General features: G+C 34.9%; 1 protein-coding gene and 1 long non-coding RNA gene across 2 annotated transcripts; one reads left to right on the forward strand and one right to left on the reverse strand.

The window, feature by feature from the left end:
- Positions 1 to 1921: 1921 nt before the first annotated feature.
- On the forward strand, positions 1922 to 3697 carry LOC149714191 (uncharacterized). The gene is made up of 2 exons (XR_016371512.1): positions 1922 to 2061; positions 2519 to 3697. It is a non-coding gene; the product is annotated as an uncharacterized LOC149714191 (long non-coding RNA).
- A 15037-nt stretch (positions 3698 to 18734) lies between these two features.
- LOC149714192 (zinc finger BED domain-containing protein 4-like) lies at positions 18735 to 19718 on the reverse strand. The gene has a single exon (XM_089844726.1). The coding sequence runs from the start codon at positions 19716 to 19718 to the stop codon at positions 18735 to 18737; it is 984 nt and encodes a 327-aa protein (XP_089700852.1).
- Positions 19719 to 20265: the final 547 nt, after the last annotated feature.

The following is a 20265-nucleotide window of genomic DNA, read 5'->3' on the forward strand; positions in this document are numbered from 1 at the left end:
CCATATAGGCTTCGACACTAGTACAAAATCTAATAATTTATACACAAATGTCCCCAGATATAAGGTTGGAAGACTGTTTAGGTCCCCACTTGTAAACCTGAAATTAGCTCAAAACTTAAGTGTTCAGCTAGAAATAGGACTGATTACTTAAATTTCATTCTGATAATCAATATTTACACTATAAAATTAAAATATACATGAAATTAGAAAATGTGTGTTTAAAAGACCCCACTTGTCTGTTGAAATGACTGTGAAGGTCCCCACTTGTAAATTTATCGAGTGTGAAAAAAGAAATTGAAATAACTGATGGAACCATATAGGCTTTGACACTAATTTAAAACCTAATAATTTATACACAAATGTCCCCAGATATAAGGTTGGAAGACTGTTTAGGTCCCCACTTGTAAACCTGAAATTAGCTCAAAACTTAAGTGTTAAGCTAGAAATAGGACTGATTACTTAAATTTCAATATAATAATCAATATTTAAAATATAAAATTAAAATATACATGAAATTAGAAAATGTGTGTTTCAAAGACCCCACTTGTCTGTTGAAATGACGGTGAAAGTCCCCACTTGTAAATTTATCGAGAGTGAAAAATGAAATTGAAATACCTGATGGAACCATATAGGCTTCGACACTAGTGCAAAATCTAATAATTTATACACAAATGTCCCCAGATATAAGGTTGGAAGACTGTTTAGGTCCCCACTTGTAAACCTGAAATCTGCTCAAAACTTAAGTGTTCAGCTAGAAATAGGACTGATTACTTAAATTTCATTCTGATAATCAATATTTAAACTATAAAATTAAAATATACATGAAATTAGAAAATGTGTGTTTCAAAGACCCCACTTGTCTGTTGAAATGACTGTGAAGGTTCCCACTTGTAAATTTATCGAGTGTGAAAAATGAAATTGAAATACCTGATGGAACCATATAGGCTTTGACACTAATTTAAAACCTAATAATTTATACACAAATGTCCCCAGATATAAGGTTGGAAGACTGTTTAGGTCCCCACTTGTAAACCTGAAATTAGCTAAAAACCTAAGTGTTAAGCTTGAAATAGGACTGATTACTTAAATTTCAATATAATAATCAATATTTAAAATATAAAATTAAAATATACATGAAATTAGAAAATGTGTGTTTAAAAGACCCCACTTGTCTGTTGAAATGACGGTGAAGGTCCCCAATTGTAAATTTATCGAGTGTGAAAAATGAAATTGAAATACCTGATGGAACCATATAGGCTTCGACACTAGTACAAAATCTAATAATTTATACACAAATGTCCCCAGATATAAGGTTGGAAGGCTGTTTAGGTCCCCACTTGTAAACCTGAAATTAGCTCAAAACTTAAGTGTTAAGCTTGAAATAGGACTGATTACTTAAATTTCAATATAATAATCAATATTTAAAATATAAAATTAAAATATACATGAAATTAGAAAATGTGTGTTTAAAAGACCCCACTTGTCTGTTGAAATGACTGTGAAGGTCCCCACTTGTAAATTTATCGAGTGTGAAAAATGAAATTGAAATACTTGATGGAACCATATAGGCTTTGACACTAATTCAAAATCTAATAATTTATACACAAATGTCCCCAGATATAAGGTTGGGAGACTGTTTAGGTCCCCACTTGTAAACCAGAAATTACGTCAAAACTTAAGTGTTAAGCTATAAGTAGGAATGATTACTTAAATTTCATTCTGATAATCAATATTTTAGCTATAAAATTATAATATACATGAAATTTGAAAATTTTGTTTAAAAGACCCCACGTATCTGTTGAAATGACAGTGAAGGCCCCACTTGTAAGTTTTTTGAGTGTTAAAAATACTTAAGAAAATTTTCCATTTATTCTATTAGTTGACTCTCACAACTTTCCTGAAGCACCGAAATATCGGTATGTTATCGATTAGGCGTGTTATCAAAACAGCATTGTCCAAAACGGCTTTTTCATAAACGCGTTTGCCATTATAGCCATTTCTCGTTTCAGCGCATTTTGATTACAGCGTTTACATCTTGAGCGTTGTTTCGTATTGTTGAAGGTATAAGTATTAGAGCTCGGCAATATCTATCCATCATCCACGTTATTTTATCCATAATCCATAATTATCAACAGAAGTTGTATATTAAATCGAATTATGTCCACAACATTTACCTATAAATAATCGATTATTCACTAATTTACGGATAACGGATGGATAATGCCGAGCTCTAATTAGTATTGATTTCAGCTTTAGGTTTGAATTTTAATGGTTGTCAAACAAACAATTTCGTGGTCTAGTTTGTTAATGCGTTTTAATGTTTGGTTGGGATGGATTATTTGAACTCCTATAAATTACCTTCCACCTTATCCAAAATATCCTCCTATTAATTAGCTGCCACCTTTTCCAAAATATCCTCCTAATAGTTAGCTGCCACCTTTTCCAAAATATTTTCCTATTAATTTGCTGCCACCTTTTCGAAAATATACTCATATTAATTTGCTGCCACCTTTTCCAGAATATATTCCGCGAACCAGTCCATAACCTGAGGATCACAAACGGTTATGAAACGCTGTAGCGCTAAACCGCTGGTTGGGAAAATAGCGCTATATTGAGAAACGCGGAAATAGCAGCCGCTGTTTTGGGAAATAGCACTGTATTGAGAAACGCGGAAACAGAAACTGCGGTTTTGCTTCAACGCGGTTTTGCAAACCGCTGTTTTGGGCATTGCTTTATTCCAAAACGCTCTTTTGAAAACCGGTCAACTACCCGTGAACCCGAAATATCAAGGTAATTACGTGAGAAATGTATGTCAGTTTTTACCCTAAATCAGAAAATGATGAATCGTTGGTTACGTTAATTTCAAAAATATATTGATAATTTCCAAACCGAGATTTCTTGAGATTTCGCTCAAACTCTGAGTATAGTTGCTAAACAAAGATTTTACTCGGGGGAAAGAGATACAAGAAATCCGAGCCGTGCTAATTAGTTAGTTAGCTATTTAAAAATCTAATTAATTGGCATTTTTCACTAATTGAAAATGGAAATTGAATTTTAATTAATTTACAGCTAATTGGGAAATAATTATAATAACTAAGTGTGCATCGGAAAGGCATTTATCTATTTTAAAATTAATTAGATTTAGTTTTGGCTTATTAGCCAATTGGATTTTCAATTAATCTCTTTCGCCGATTTGTAGTAAAAAATCGAGTTTCATCTAAACGGGAGAGAATGCGTCCCACTACCAGTAGTGAGGGGGGAACAAAATTGTTAACCCACCCACTGTTTCCTCTCTCTCCGTTTCACAGTGAAAACTGACTCTTTCGTAAATCGTAACTCCCGTATTTCGATCATGATTTTTCCCTCTTGAATTAATAGCAGTGCGCATGGATTTAAAACTCCGGAGTCCGTTTTAGGAACAGTGGCAAGAAAAATGATGAAATGAAACTAAATTTAGCATGATGGAAGTTTCGAGGCTTTTCTCATTTCTCGAGAATAATACATGTTAGGCTTTCATACCCCTTTATTGAAAACAATAAATGCATAACCAAAGGCGGAGTAGGAAGTCCATGGGCACTTTCATGGTGTTATTTTTTACTTACGGTTAATTTTTTGACCTTAATTATACAGGTAATTAATTAGAAATTTGTAATTGAAATTAATTAATTTAAAAATAAATGACTAATTTCTTATTGAATTGAATTAGTTTATATGTCAAATTACAAATTGGCTAATTAATTAGTTTAAAACATTTTTCTAACTGCTAATTGTAATTATTTAGTTGCCAGCTTAATAGCATTATATTAAAAAGACTTGGTTTGCCCAAGCCTTAAAAACAAAACGATAAGAGTTTTTCCAGTTGTCTGAAGCTGGGATATTATTTTTTTTTTCTATTGAATTTTAAAGACAATCCGTATTTTACTACTCTTTAGAATTTAATTCAATCACCTGATTTTACTGCTAAAGGATTAGTTTCCTATAAATTAATTGAAATAAAAAATAGGACTGTTCACGAGCTCGAGCCAGCTCGGGCTCGTGACGAGCGAGCCGAGTTCAAGCCGAGCCGAGCCGCCACTTTGGCGGCTCGATTAATTAACGAGCGAGCTTTTTTATGTTCGAGCCGAGCCGAGCCGACAAACATCGAGCCACTACGACTCGGGAGCCGGCTCGCGAGCTTAGTCACTGATATAGTGCTTTCCTTTTAGTCTTTATTCTCTCCGCCCATAGCGTTCCGTTGAATTTTTAAATGAAATAAAGCGTGGGAAAAATCTCTCGTCTCTAACCTTGAGCATATTATACCGAGCGGGTTTTACTGAACCACTACATTCCTAAACATGGGATGGCATTTATAGTCGTTTTCAACCTTGACGTTGGTAGTAGCAATTTTTTTTAAACATGTATATATTAATCGAGCCAGCTCGGCTCGGCTCGAAAATGATCGAGCCGAGCCGAGCTAGAGCCGAGCCAAGACCCAGCTCGGCTCGAGTCGAGCCGAGCCGCCGTTTTTTTGACTCGAGCCGAGCCGAGCTCTGAAAAAGCTCGCTCAGCTCGGCTCGTGAACAGTCCTAATAAAAAATTACTTATCTCAGATTTTTCAAGAACAATTCCCTTCATAGGCAAAGCTTAGATTATTATTATTATTATTATTTTCTTAAAACATTTTATCATGAAATTTTTTTCGTTTCAATGGAGAACGTACTTTAATTTTCAAATAATACTCTCATTAATAATGCATTATATGCGGTCTTTTCGAATACAAAAGGGGGCTGTTATCACCTTTCTTATATTTGATAAAGGTGTTCGTTTCTTCTTTAAGCACAGTCACAATTATTGAACTGTGTATATCCGTACTTGTGGGGAATATTTTAGAAGTGTTGGTTGAGTTGCTATTTAGTTGACAACATTATGAAAACTTGATGTGTTTAAAACCTTTCGAAAGGAAAATTCTCGGAAATTAAAAAAGAAAGAGTCAATTTGATTAAATTTACACGATGTCCCTCAAAATAATAAATGCGTGATAAAATCTTTCAGGAAAATGGAATTGTTGTGGAAAAATCTGAGATAAGTAATTTTTTATTTCAATTAATTAATAGGAAACTAATCCATTAGCAGTAAAAGCAGGTGATTGAATTAAATTTTAAAGAGTAGTAAAATACGGATTGTCTTTAAAATTCAATAGAAAAAAAAAATAATATCCCAGCTTCAGACAACTGGAAAAACTCTTATCGTTTTGTTTTTAAGGCTTGGGCAAACCAAGTCTTTTTAATATAATATCTGTTCCTTCAGCCTTAGTTTGTATTAATCTATTATAAAAATAATAATATGATTATGCTTGTCAAACGTCATTAATTCGATGTTCCAGTAAGATGTTTGTGAGCATATTGGCTCACTCCAAGTGCCTCTCATTATTTTATGGGAAAGATTAAAATTTTAAATCATTTGGCAGGGGAGTGGAAAATTAATTCACAATTGGTAGGCGGGTGGTAACTTATTTCATATAAAAAGGCGGTTGGTGACTCAATTAAGTTTAGTTGACCTTTTTGTATAGATTTAAAAAAAGTTATTTCTAAACCACGCGCCAGCACGCGCACATTTCATTGAAAGTTTGTTATTTAAGAATTTTCCCTTATATATACTAAGATTCTTCATCAAAAATAGACAACGAGCTTTCCAAGACTGGAACCTGCAATGTTTTGCCTCGAATGCAAACGCGTTATCCATTACGCCACAAGCCCGTACTTCGTAAGAAAAAAATTATCCAAACATTGTATTTATAGGATTTTTTCATTTATGTTGAATAAAAGATCTGTAAAAATGAACACCGAGCTTGCCAGGACTCGAACCTGCTATCTTCTGCTCCGTAGGCAGACGCGTTATCCTATGCACCACAAAGCCGATGGAGGCTGAACAAAATGCTATGAATACAGTGTAATATATGTAACGGTTTTACCATGATTTATAAATTAATTAAAATAAAATACTTAGAATTAATTGTTCTTAATCAAACTTCAGAAGTTCAACATTCAATAGTTCCTTGATAATTCAAAAGTGTTTCGAACCTTAACTTCGCAGTTGTTTCTGAGTTATTCGATGGAGTGGACCACCAAAAATCCCACGCTTTTTCTATGGGACGCTAAGCCTAAAATCTGTGAATTATTTCTTTAACATTACGGGGGGTGTGGGTTCTTATCTAGAAGGGCCTACCGGCCCTCTAGAATAGCTAGGCAAGAAATTAACATATTAGAAGTATTCGGATTTTTTTGTGATTTTGAAAGATGCAAACAGTTTTCACAAGAGCGATTGCGCTGAAATTTGTCTACTATTGAAGCGTTTTGTTATTACAGCCCAATAAAAGAAATCTTTATTAATTCTATGATGCTAGAACAGATCAAATTAAGACTAGAGATTTTAAAGAAGCTAAATACGAATGATATTGCCAAGAAATTCGAGAAGAATTGGTTCGGCATTGTATTTTAATAACGTTGTGTTACTTATTTATAACAAATTTCTTTATAACGGTGTTTTCATTCCCAAATTTATCGACATTTCAAAATAAAAAATGGCTTGAAAAGAAAATTATTTGTAACCACTTAATATTTTGCTTTAAAATTGCCTTAGTTCTTTTAATTTACCTCCCTTGTAATTTGAACAATTACTTAAAAAGAAGCCTATTAAATATTTAACCCACAGTTTCTAAATACGATTGAAACAAAGTGTTTCTACCCTTTTTGTCTATTCATACATCTAGATTTTCCAGAGTGAAAATATAGTAGAAAATAAAGGTAGGATCCTCAATTATTCATAATAGATAAATCGCGCCGGCATTTATTACAATACTTTTAAATCCTACGACTCATACCGTTCGAAGCTCTCTGTTTGAACTTTCCATCTGTAGGCACTGATTGCGATTGAGTCTCAAGTAATTAATTATGGCTTTAAAAACTATATAAACGCTTCAATTTTCCTAATTTATTATGAATACGAATTATTACTAATTAATATTTTCAATCCACCATAAGGTCATAAGATATGTTCCATAAGTTTGTCACTGGTTACTGAGAGCTTGTGTTGAAGTGACGTTGACAAAGGCTTAACACAGACTAAATAGAAAGATGGACTGGAAAACCGAGTGTACTCAATTCTAGCGTCCATCTCGATAGCTCTCAGTAAGTCTCTAGCATAAGTTTCATACTTACGGAAAATAACTTATTAACTTATGATCCACCTTATTCCCTATCGCCAGAAAATAGGCTTATCTTGTGATTCGTGGAGGAGAGGCACGGGAAGAAATTCGTCTGTCGGCTGCTACTGTAACATACCACAGACGAATTTCTTAATTTTCTTCCAGTTAATCCCCTCCAAGAATCCCGAGATAGCCCCAACTTAAGACGATTGGGATTAAGGTGGATTAGCTGTCATAACCGAGACAAAATAACTTCCCCACTGTTTTCATCTAAAAGTAATTAATCTAACCTTGATATCTCACAAATGTCTGCGGTAATTCAAATTACGCTTGGAACCAGTTTCCATTTAAACGACACTTTAATTAGGATTATTTTAAATTTGTGTAATTAGTCCAAAATTAACATGTTGTGAAGGAATTGCAAAATAAATGCGAACAAACCAGAAGCCTTCCAGAAGCTATATCAAACCCATAATAGGGACTTGGCAGTACTACATCATGCAACGTCAGTCTACCTTCAGTAGTGCTAAAAAACCTACCAGGAGGAGGGGCTTATATAGCTTTCATTCTGTTAAAAAACATACCATAATGGCGCTGGGGGCGGAGTTAAGCCCGAATTGCCAAGTTCCTATTCTTCCAATTAGTTGCAACAATTAATTCTCCTTTTCAACAGAGATTAACGCCGATAACGATGAAGACACTTGTACGCGACTCTTAAGTCACATAACACAAGCCTGCAGTGTACCACATGACCACGTCCACGTTTTTAGTTATTCGTAAACCTTCGGTATAGTAACCCATAATGTACCCAAAGAGAAACGAAGAGTGAAATTTTCTTGTCCACTTTTAAAAATATATTTAGCCCAAGTCCCAAAGGCCCCACGTCAAGTGATGCTATCTGTCTCTGTTATCCGATCTATTTTATCCCTTTCATGCATTATCATTATATATAAATCCGCCTACAATTCGTCACGTAGATTTTCTTGTCAGAAGTAAATGAACTTAAAGCTACAACTCTATGTTAAATTTTATTTTCAACAAGCCGTTAATATAATTTTAAACATATTTAGCCTTATCAAACACAATTAGAAACTCTCCCAGATAATAATAAATACATTTCAACCATAAGATTTCTGGAAATCAGAGGCAAAATTCAAAAATAAACTTTTCGCGCCACGGTAATCTACTTCTGTCTCCTTTTTACCAGTCTTTGAACAACACTCCTACCCCGAACCCGATTTTCATCTGTTTCTTTCATGTACATGTAAAGAACCAACAGTAGTTGGCAGAACAAAACAGAAGGTGTATAATTCTCCCCTACATTCTCTGCACTGTCATAATGGATGGCAACCAGACGAGATTCTCCTCTCCTCTCGTTTTGTTGTGAAATCATAAACGCGTGAGGAAATTTTTTTCTCGCTATAGGATAGGCGACTCCGAGGGGTCGGTCATTCACGAAATCCAACTTAAGAAATAAGAAATCAATAACAAAATCAGAAATCCGGAATGAAATCAAACTTATTTCGCTGATTTCGAAATTTTACAAAAATCCGAAATCAGTAACGAAATAACGAAATCAGAAAATCAGTAAAGAAAAAACAAAATAAAAAAATCTTTAAAAAAATCACAAAATCAGTAAAGACATCGCGAAATTCATTAAAACAATCACAAAATCCAAGAAAAAATCTCAGAATCCAACGAAATCAACAGAAAAATCTGAAAATACGAGGAAATCACAGGAAATACCTCAAAATCCGTGGAAATATAATCCGACGAAATCCGTGGGAATTTATCGAATCTTGAAATGAATCAAAATCCGACGAAATCAAACGATACACGAAGAAATCAAATTGGATTTCGAAATCCCCTACATTTTATCCAAAATATCCAACCCCTCGCTCTACTCCTTACCTCCGACGGCAGCTGACGCGATATATACACTGTTCCAGCTTCGGTGGTCAGTTCGAGCAATGCTAGGTCTCTATGGGAGGTAGATTTTTGCGTACTGCCAACAGAAGAAAGCAATACTGATATTAAGGATTTTAAAACGCGATATTCTGTATAATGAAACAAAATATTTGTTCGTCGTTACATAGAGACCTAGTTTTGCTTGTGCTGAAAGCCACTGCTGATAACCAATACTGGAACAAAGTCTATAAATCTATAAATCCACAGGAAAAAAACAACAAAATAAATCCTCCTCTCACAAAGACTTTAATAACTCACTCTAATACAAGAAACTTTTTCTGTTATAGTTAAAATATTGATTATTAGAATGAAATTTAAGTAATCAGTCCTATTTCTAGCTTAACACTTAAGTTTTGAGCTAATTTCAGGTTTACAAGTGGGGACCTAAACCGTCTTCCTACCTTATATCTGGGGACATTTGTGTATAAACTATTAGATTTTGAATTAGTTTCAAAGCCTATATGATTCCATCAAGTATTTCATTTTTCACACTCGATAAATTTACAAGTGGGGACCTTCACTGTCATTTAAACTGACAAGTGGGGTCTTTTAAACACACATTTTCAAATTTCATGTATATTATAACTTTATAGTTAAAATATTGATTATCAGAATGAAATTTAAGTAATCAGTCCTATTTCTAGCTTAACACTCAAGTTTTGAGCTAATTTCAGGTTTACAAGTGGGGACCTAAACAGTCTTCCAACCTTATATCTGGGGACATTTGTGTATAAATTATTAGATTTTGTACTAGTGTCGAAGCCTATATGGTTCCATCAGGTATTTCAATTTCATTTTTCACACTCGATAAATTTACAAGTGGGGACCTTCACCGTCATTTCAACAGACAAGTGGGGTCTTTTAAACACACATTTTCTAATTTCATGTATATTTTAATTTTTTAGTTTTAATATTGATTATTATAATGAAATTTCGGTAATAAGACCTTTTAAAGGCTTAACACTTAAGTTTTCAGCTGATTTCAGGTTTACAAGTGGGGACCTAAACAGTCTTCCAACCTTATATCTGGGGACATTTGTGTATAAATTATTATGTTTTATATTAGTGTCAAAGCCTATATGGTTCAATCAAGTATTTCAATTTCATTTTTCACACTCGATAAATTTACAAGTGGGGACCTTCACAGTCATTTCAACATACAAGTGGGGTCTTTTAAACACACATTTTCTAATTTCAGGTATATTTTAATTTTTTAGTTTTAATATTGATTATTATAATGAAATTTCGGTAATAAGACCTTTTAAAGGCTTAACACTTAAGTTTTCAGCTGATTTCAGGTTTACAAGTGGGGACCTAAACCGTCTTCCAACCTTATATCTGGGGACATTTGTGTATGAACTATTAGATTTTGAATTAGTGTCAAAGACTATATGGTTCCGTCAAGTATTTCAATTTCATTTTTCACACTCGATAAATTTACAAGTGGGGACCTTCACCGTCATTTCAACAGACAAGTGGGGTCTTTTAAACACACATTTTCTAATTTCATGTATATTTTAATTTTAGAGTTTAAATATTGATTATTATAATGAAATTTAGGTAATCGGACCTTTGAAAGGCTTAACACTTAAGTTTTGAGCTAATTTCAGGTTTACAAGTGGGGACCTAAACCGTCTTCCTACCTTATATCTGGGGACATTTGTGTATAAATTAAGAGATTTTGAATTAGTTTCAAAGCCTATATGATTCCATCAAGTATTTCATTTTTCACACCCGATACATTTACAAGTGGGGACCTTCACTGTCATTTCAACTGACAAGTGGGGTCTTTTAAACACACATTTTCAAATTTCATGTATATTATAATTTTATAGTTAAAATATTGATTATCAGAATGAAATTTATGTAATCAGTCCTATTTCTAGCTTAACTTTTAAGTTTTGAGCCAATTTCAGGTTTACAAGTGGGGACCTAAACCATCTTCCTACCATATATCTGGGGACATTTGTGTATAAATTTTTAGATTTTGAATTATTGTCAAAGCCTATATGGTTACATCAAGTATTTCAAGATAATTTTTCACACTCGATAAATTTACAAGTGGGGACCTTGGCTGTCATTTCAACAGACAAGTGGGGTCTTTTATACACACATTTTCTAAATACATGTATATTATACTTTTGTAATTAAAATGTAGATTATTATGATGAAATTTTAGAAATAGGATTTTTACGGTTCCTTCAAATATTTGAAGATATTTTTTTAAACTAGATAATTTTACAAGTGGGGACCTTCACTGTCATTTCAACGGACAAGTGGGGTCGTTAATATACATGTTTTTAAAATTCATTTTAATTCACTTTTTTTAATTAAAATATTGATAATTATGATGAAATTTACATTATATGTAACGTTAGTCCCATTTTAAAATGTGGGGAACTTGGCCATCTTTTTAATGTACATCTGGGGACATACAGTTTTTTAAATCGAGTTAATGTTTTAAACGAAGTTAATTTAATGACGCCTAAAGAATTAGGAAAAGTAGTTTTCGTACGTCAAGTGTAATTTAATTATGAAAAAATCACCGTTCGGTCTGTGAGATACAAGATTTTATATTGTTATCGCTGAATAATGTATATTTTGTATTTCTAAAGTAGCGACATCTATCTGTGCTTATTTTAATGAAAACCCATTTTTGAGCCCCCACATGTACGCCGAAGAGACCATATGGTCCTCATTTCGTACAACTGGGTACCCGGGTGTGTGAAAACCTCTGGCGACATCTCTCGGATATGTGTTAATTTCCATGGTCCCCACTTGTAATGTGAAAAGACCAAGTACCTTACAAGTGGGGACTTTTTTAAAAAAATTAATTTGGGCTCTAATTAGTCTAATTATATCATTTATCTAATTACTTACATGTGAGGACTTTAAAATGTCCCCACATGTAAGTCGGGTCCCCACTATGTGGGTGAAAAGATTGTCAGAATCCCCACATGTCAATCGTATACAGACGCACCCACAGTCAGTGCATTACCTCTCCGTGACGTCATCGTCACTCGGAGAGGTAAAAAGTGAATATTAAGGTTCTGTAGGATTTCTTAACACATCAAAACAAAGCGAACTGCTAACTCGGTGCACTAGTGTGACAACGGACAGACAAAAAATAGACTGCTTTTTAACTCTTTCCGTTTTAATTTTGAGTTGAGAAACAAGATTATCTTAAATATTAAAATAAATATAACTAATATTAAATATTTTCTTCGTTAGTTGTTCGCCTTATTGAGCGTTACATCGTCTTGATAAAGAACAATTAAACATTCTTGAGAGACTTGACTAATATTGGCCATACTCAAATAGGTAGTATATAAGGGTGTCGAACTACAGCTAAAAGCAAGAACAACCGCAATTGCGAAAACCTTCGGTGGACGATCCCACCTTAGGGAGGCTAGACGTTTCTCGTAACCCTAGCTGATCGCCGCGAATGTCTTAAACCCAACGATGACGATGGAGTAGAAGCCAGGTGTACAGACTGGTGTCCAAGTGGAATGGACGAAGACCAGAAGATGGTGGTGATTAGAAGCCAGTATGTACAGACTGGTGTCCATGGGGCATGGACAAAAACAAAGACCAGAAGATGGTGGTGTTAGAAGCCAGTGTGTACAGACTGGTGTCCATGTGGGATGGACAATGACCAGAAGATGGTGGTGTTAGAAGCCAGTAAGTACAGACTGGTGTCTATGTGGGATAGACAAAAACAACGCCCAGAAGATGGTGGTGTTAGAAGCCAATGAATACAGATTGGTGTTCATGTGGAATGGATAATTGACTAGTCAGATGAAGTAATTGTGGATAGCCTCAAGTTTTGAATTTTCCGGGAACTGTGAATGCGGTCCTGAAATGGCGAACACATTTGCTTCGATTCGGAAACTGCGAACGCGGTCCCCTGGGGTGAAAGTGCCTGACACACACACACACACACACACCCTCACACAGACACGGTCAGTGCATTACCTCTCCGTGACGTCATCGTCACTCGGAGAGGTAAAAATATTGGTTATTAATTAGGAAAAGGTAGAGATGTGAAATTACCGTAATTTTTAAAAACGGTAATTTACCGATTGAAATTTAGGGAAAACAAAAATTACCGTTCAGCCAGTAATTTTTGGTAATTTATATTATCCCTTACTTACAATCCATTACTTTATACAACGTTTAATTGTAAGCACCATCTTGACTGCTTTACACGTATTTGCGGCTTTTGCTACCAAGACGGCAGCCTTGGCCTTTCTAATCTGAGCTCTAACTAAATATTTATTAAAAGACTAATTTGTAGTGCAACTTTGTAAGTACTGGCTAGCGAGTAGCGCCTGGTGAGTCATTTTGCAAGTAAACACAGAAATAATTGATCGTTTAAGTGTAAAATGAAGTTTTAAGGCATAATTAAAATGGTTGAAAATTTACCGCCGTAATTTACCGGTAAATTACCATTGTAAATTTACGGTAATTTACGCGGTATTTGGTAAATTACCATTGTAAATTTGCGGTATTTGGTAAATTACCATTGTAAATTTGCGGTATTTGGTAAATTACCATTGTAAATTTACGGTAATTTACGCGGTATTTGGTAAATTACCGGTAATTTACGGACGGTAAATTACCGACTCACATCTCTAGGAAAAGGACTTAATTTATAACATAATTGTTCAATTGGCGATTGAATGAGAACAGAAAGGCAGACTTGGCTCTACATGGGATCTCAGAACGTTTTACGGCACGAGGCGAGGCTTGGCCCATTTTTGTACATGTTAATGTTTTTGATAGGATCTCACTTCTTTTGTAGACCCTCTCGTTATACTTCGGTAGTTATATTAAAACATGACCCTCGTGATGTACTTCGTTTGCCAATATAATTGCTAACGTTTGTCCATATTTACGCTGAATTACCCTTTTCGACCCCCAGAGAATATGCAAAAAAGATTGTACGCTATATTCTAATATAAGGATGTGGCATCAGTTATGACACATTTCTTTTAAACTACTACTGCTATCAAAAGCGGATTGTGCTTCACACATTAAGTACGCAAGTTCCACTTTTCCATAGCTTTGGCCATGGATTTCATGATATTCCCGAAGTAAAAACTAAGCAGACGAACAAAAAGCTTTTAACCAATCATGAGCCCCCTAACCATAGATAACCTCTTTAACGAAAGATCAATCGGCGACGGCTATTACTATTTTCTTGCATGGGACCTCGAATCGACCTCGCCGTCGACATAACCGGGAGGGCCGGAAAGCGAATTTGCTGTATCGTTCGGTAGTCGTTATAAAACTCAAGTTTCGAAATTTTTTGAGACATTTACTAAGTCTTCAACTATATATTACACGATTTTCTTTAAATTTCAACAGAAAAATAGCTCTGTTAATAAAATTAGACACGAAAACTACACTAAGCCTTGGCTAGATATCAGCGCCTGAGGCCGAGCGGCGCATCTCGACCCGTCGGCGGCCGGGTTTGCCTAACGCCGAGAACAGAAAAATACCCCGTTAAAAACAGATGCACGGCGTCTTAAATAGTCCAAGCAAAAGCTACCCAGATTGATAACATTTTAACGCCTTACTCCAAAATAATCTTTGGTATTGTGAATAGTTTTATCTAAATAATATTTTAGACACCCTTCTCAGTCTTTATAGTAGTTCTTGAATTTAGGTACGTGGTAAATCGGTTCTTTAGGCGGAAGGATCGGATGGATCCGAAGTAGTCGCGTTACTGAACTATTTCCCTCCGCGTAAGGTGAGGTTCTTTCCAAGGAGCTTAGAGAATATCGTGTAGCTCCCCCAGGCACATGTTACGTACTTCATGAGTAAAGCCTAATCGGCTTCTGCTGCTATAAGCTTTAATATATATTTAACTTTCGGTTAACTTTGGACCGTTACGTCCTTTCATCAGGAATACACACTATTTCTGTTGAAAAGACGGCAGCGCCATCTAGTTTTAAAATAAAGAAGTAAAGAACAATTTTACAAAAGTTTCGGGATGTTTAAATTTCTCTGTGCTTTATAAAATAAATGAAAACTAAATCATGAATTGTAAGTTTCTATCTCCCTAGAAGTACCTTTGAATTTTGATGATCGGTGAGTGAGTGAGTGACAAAATAAGGTAAATTTCACCTGCGATATTTCGAAAAGTATAAAGGGTAGGAACTTGAAAGTTGGAAACTATAGCTAGGATTAACAGTCCTCGGGGCAAGCCAAATTTCAGACTTTTACCTATACCCATCATGAAGTTACAGTGGACTTAAAAGTGTCGTGAGTTGCTTCGAGAAAAATATGTCAGTGCTCGACTTAGCGGGGAGCACTGCCGGGCTCCCAGATACAGTAAATCCTTGATTGCTGGTAAAATAAAATCAGTATTAAGACCAAACAAAACGTGTTATTAATTTTTAAGTTTTCGAAGTTTCAAATATTAAGATCTCAAAAGATCACGATCAAGGTATCTTTTCAACTTTAATAACTATATCACAGTCAAACGGCCTATGTAATTTTCCGCTTCGCATTATTTTCAATTTTAAAATATCAAAATTTAAATTCATCAGGTTCAATTTTTCAGATATCCGAGTATTTGAATCTCTTAAAAACAAATGTTAGTCGAAAATAAACACTGACATCAAGCTAGTTTCCCTTAAAATATTCTTGGTTATGCCATTTTTTTCTAGAACTATAGTTAAAAAACTAAGATAAGAATTTTTTTAAAATATTTAATGTTTTATTATCATGTCTTCAAAAGTGAAAATTTTAATATCTGTACTTCTGGCAATTAATTTATAAACTTATCTCTTACTTTTTCGCATCTTTGTCTGCAAAGACAGTTTGAATTAATATCTTTAACTTCAGTCTAAATATTAATTGAAATTATTTAGAAATTAGCATTTTAAACCTTAGGAGAGAAAAGCTTTGTCTTCGTTTTCACAGTGGAAACTTTCCCACGATCGCTAATCTAGTTTAGTTACGTTTGATCGCTAACCTAGTTTAATTAAATTTGATCGCTAACATAGCTTAATTACGTTTGATCGCTAACCTAGTTTAATTACGTTTGATCGCTAACTATTGCTGTGCGAGCCTTAGATTTTTAGTTTCGAGTCGAGTCTCGAGTATCAAAAATTTCTCTTATCGAGTATTGAGCCGAGTATCGAGTACTCGAATCGAGTATCGAGTATTTGAATTTTTCCTTTCGAGTATTTATCGAGTAATTGAATTTGTTATTCGAGTATTTATCGAGTACTCGTTTCGAGTAATTCAAATTGGGAATTTTTTATCGAGTATGGATCTAACCTCAGTTTTAAGGATAAGCCCTACTATTGATTTATGTTCATACACAAATAAAGCTAAAGACTAAAGTATATTCATTTCATTACTCTGTTTTTATTCTTCAATATTAGCAGTTTTTGTACATAATATTGTAACCACTCTTGCGAGATTTATAAACTCGCTACAAATGGCCATAAAAGCGTTGGCTAATACTAAGAATAACTACACTGTTCCTTAGATTCAATCATACTTTTATTTAACTAAATTAATTAATAAATGATAATGAAATACCGACTTGTATTTACAACTAAAGAATTAAATAATAATTACTATTGACGGATGAAGTCCAATACCAGGGCAAGACGCCCTATGCTCGAGCATACTACTACATTCTAGTAGTGGAGAATGACTGACTTAATGGGATAAGCAGTCGATGCTTATATAGTACGGGGAAAGGTCAGAGGTAACGCAGGGTGTTAATCCTCTATGTAACCTTACACCCCTGGAGTAGAAACTCAGGAGGTCCCTTAATAACTACGGAAGGTTACATCCCCCCAGACGACAAGATTGGACTTCATCGACGGAAAATTTAAATACATAAATCTTCTAACTTAAACAGAATATAATAATAATTAACTTTAAACAATGTAACCGATAATTAAAAGACTCCAGTTAACTATCATACTAGGTTAATTATTTAAGTTATAAGGAATTCGATGAAAGCAGGAACTATGGCATCGGATGGCTCGTCCTAGCTTTCGTCCTCCCAGGTTAGATACGTCTTACGCTTCCTGGATGAGGCTAGTCAGATCAGAAGCTGCCGTATCAGACGTTGTGGTTGAGGAAGTCTCTGCAGGGGGTGGTGGGCCCTACCACCGTCCGTTGAAGAGCTTGACTCAGGATCGTCCTCTGTAGGCGTTGATTGCTGACTGTAGTTTCTTCTCTTTAGGGAGTGTCCCATTGAGATAAGCCAAGTAATTAAACTTGCTTTTGAAGAGGTTGAGTATGAGTTGAACATCGTGATCGTAGTGAATTAATGCTTAAAGAAAGGTTTTGAGCTCCCTACAAACTCAATAGTGCTTGTCACGGGTAGTCCAAGTCCGCAAGTCACTACCTTATCTTAAGTTCTAACAATTAATAATCACTAACCACTATTACACTAAGGCTTAGCATAGCCAAAGCAAAATCTAAATACGACTAGGACCCGTCGGTCCTGGCAAGCTCGCCATTTATGTAACCACGCTTGCGAGATTTATAAACTCGCCCCACGTGGCCATAAAAGCCTTGGCTAATACTAAGAATAACTACACTGTTCCTTAGATTCAATCATACTTTTATTTAACTAAATTAATTAATAAATGATAATGAAATACCGACTTGTATTTACAACTAAAGAATTAAATAATAATTACTATTGACGGATGAAGTCCAATACCAGGGCAAGACGCCCTATGCTCGAGCATACTACTACATTCTAGTAGTGGAGAATGACTGACTTAATGGGATAAGCAGTCGATGCTTATATAGTACGGGGAAAGGTCAGAGGTAACGCAGGGTGTTAATCCTCTATGTAACCTTACACCCCTGGTACTACGGAAGGTTACAATATGACTTTTATTATGTTTATTAACACGAATGGTATTGTCCTTTAGTTTTAAAATTTTGTTTTATCACAAATATTTTGTTTATAAGGTTCTTTCTATCAAAAATGATTTAGTTTAAACAGAAAACGGAAATGACTTTTATTTTAAACTGAAAATGTTTGACAAACTGTGAGTGGTGACATTAATACTTTTATTTTAATTAAACTAAGGACATCACTTTTATACCATTAAGATATTTTTAGGAACAAATTTGATCACTCTTGAACATTTTAAATGTTATTAAGAAATAGGCAAAGAAATGAGAGAAAACCGATAGTTAATGATTTAATCCGTAACTTAGGCTAAAAGTCTTAAACAGGAATTTGGTCTTTTACATCAGAAGGATTTTTATTTTTTAAGTTTTCATGTAACAGAGTTAGCTGCTGTACATGATCAGGGCTCAAGTTTGCACGTTTTTGGGTTACAACATTTCCACTTTTGGAAAAGAGTCTCTCACTGGAGGTTGAAGACGCTGGTATATTCAAATATTTCTTGGCAAGTTTGCTCAAAAGAGGAAATTTTACCTCGTTTCTTTTCCAATATTCCCATATATTGATGCTATCTGTTTCTGTACTTGAACTAAGATAAATGTTAACTTCGTCAATAAGGCTATGCTCATTATCTTTCTTTTGCATTTTTGCCGATTGTTTTTTAACTAGTGTCCACAGCCCTCATCTTTTTTCACTCGTTGGGCTGACTGCCTCTGCTTGCCTTGGTTGTTCTACTGGTTCTTCAGTTTCATAAAGTTCAGCTACTTCTCTTTTCAAGAGGCTTTTAGCATTGGGTATTTCATCGTTTTCATTTTGAAGAAGCACATTCTTAATTCGTGGATCCAAAAGCATAGCTATCAAGTAGACATGATCCTTTCGATAATCTGGGAACCGGGCTCTTAAGCTATTCAGGAAAGCTTGAGCCAAGTTTGTTTCCAGTTCTTGTCGAGTTTCGCTTAACATCATTAGCTCCTTCTCTATGTAGTGCAATGCTGGAAAAGGAAGGTTTATGGTTGGATAGAGCTTTCCTGACAGCTCTTTCGACGCTCCTTCAAATGGCTCCGGGATTTTTAACAAGTGTTCAATGATGAACCACTCTCGATTGGTTAGATTTTCAATAGTAGTAATCTCAAACATGGCTTTCATAACTGGAAGTCTGAGTTCGTTCAAACGTTGTAGCATATAATATTCGCTGATCCAGCGAACTACGACGTCTTGTATCAAGCACTTTGCCTCATGTTCTTTGATGTTAAATATTTTAACTTGTGCAGCAACAAGCAACCTCTTTGAAGGCGCACTCATGTGGAAGTGAGTAACGATGGAACGAGCTTTGGCCAAAATGTTCTTCACGGTTAAGTCACCAACCTTAATATTTTGAAAACAGTCTTTGATAGCTAACTGGATGGTGTGATAAAAACAGGGTCGATGCTGCCAGTTAGATTCTCTTATGGCTTTCTTTATGCTTGCTTCGTTATCTGTCATGATGTAGATTGGAATCTTACGTTGTATCTCAATTGGAACGATAGGGACTATGACCTCCAGCAGAGGGTTTCTTATATTTTCAGCTGTGTGCCTAATGTTGAATGGTAGACATGCGAAGGTTAATATCACTGGACTGAAGTCCTTCTTGACAAAGTGGCACTTCAGGCTAAGGTAATTGTCCATAGATCTTGAACGCTAGGAGTCTGAAGTAAATGAAATCGATTCCACTCCTTCCTTCAAAGCTTCATTCATCTGTTTTTGTAGATCTTGCATCATGTCGTTGTATAGTTTTGGAATCACCGTTCGGGAAAATGTCGTTCTGCATGGTATTTTGTACCACATTCATGAAGAACATTGATAAAACCTTGATCCTCAACTACGCTAAATGGCTGATAGTCGGTAGCTATCAGTCGTCCAATGCTGTTGATTATTTTTACAGCTTTTGGGTGACTTGGCGAGAATAGCGTTGTTCGTCGAAATGTTTCTTGCATCGTTAGCTGTTTTGGTTCTTTATCTTGCAACTTAATTCTTAAGTATTCCTCATTGTGTTTATTTTCCACATGCTTCCACATACTTGAGGTATTTCCACGTTTGCTGTTAATTCTTCCCTTGCATAACATACATATAGATATATCTTGCTCCTCACTTTCTTCAAATAGTTCCCAAATGGAACTGGTCCTGCGCCTTATGGTTTGACTACCAGTTAATTCGGAATTAGTATCCTGACTAT

Source organism: Phalangium opilio, unplaced genomic scaffold (assembly GCF_054372755.1).
Source record: "Phalangium opilio isolate 3A_F unplaced genomic scaffold, DU_Popi_V2 ptg000009l_1, whole genome shotgun sequence".
NCBI classification, from domain to species: domain Eukaryota; kingdom Metazoa; phylum Arthropoda; class Arachnida; order Opiliones; family Phalangiidae; genus Phalangium; species Phalangium opilio.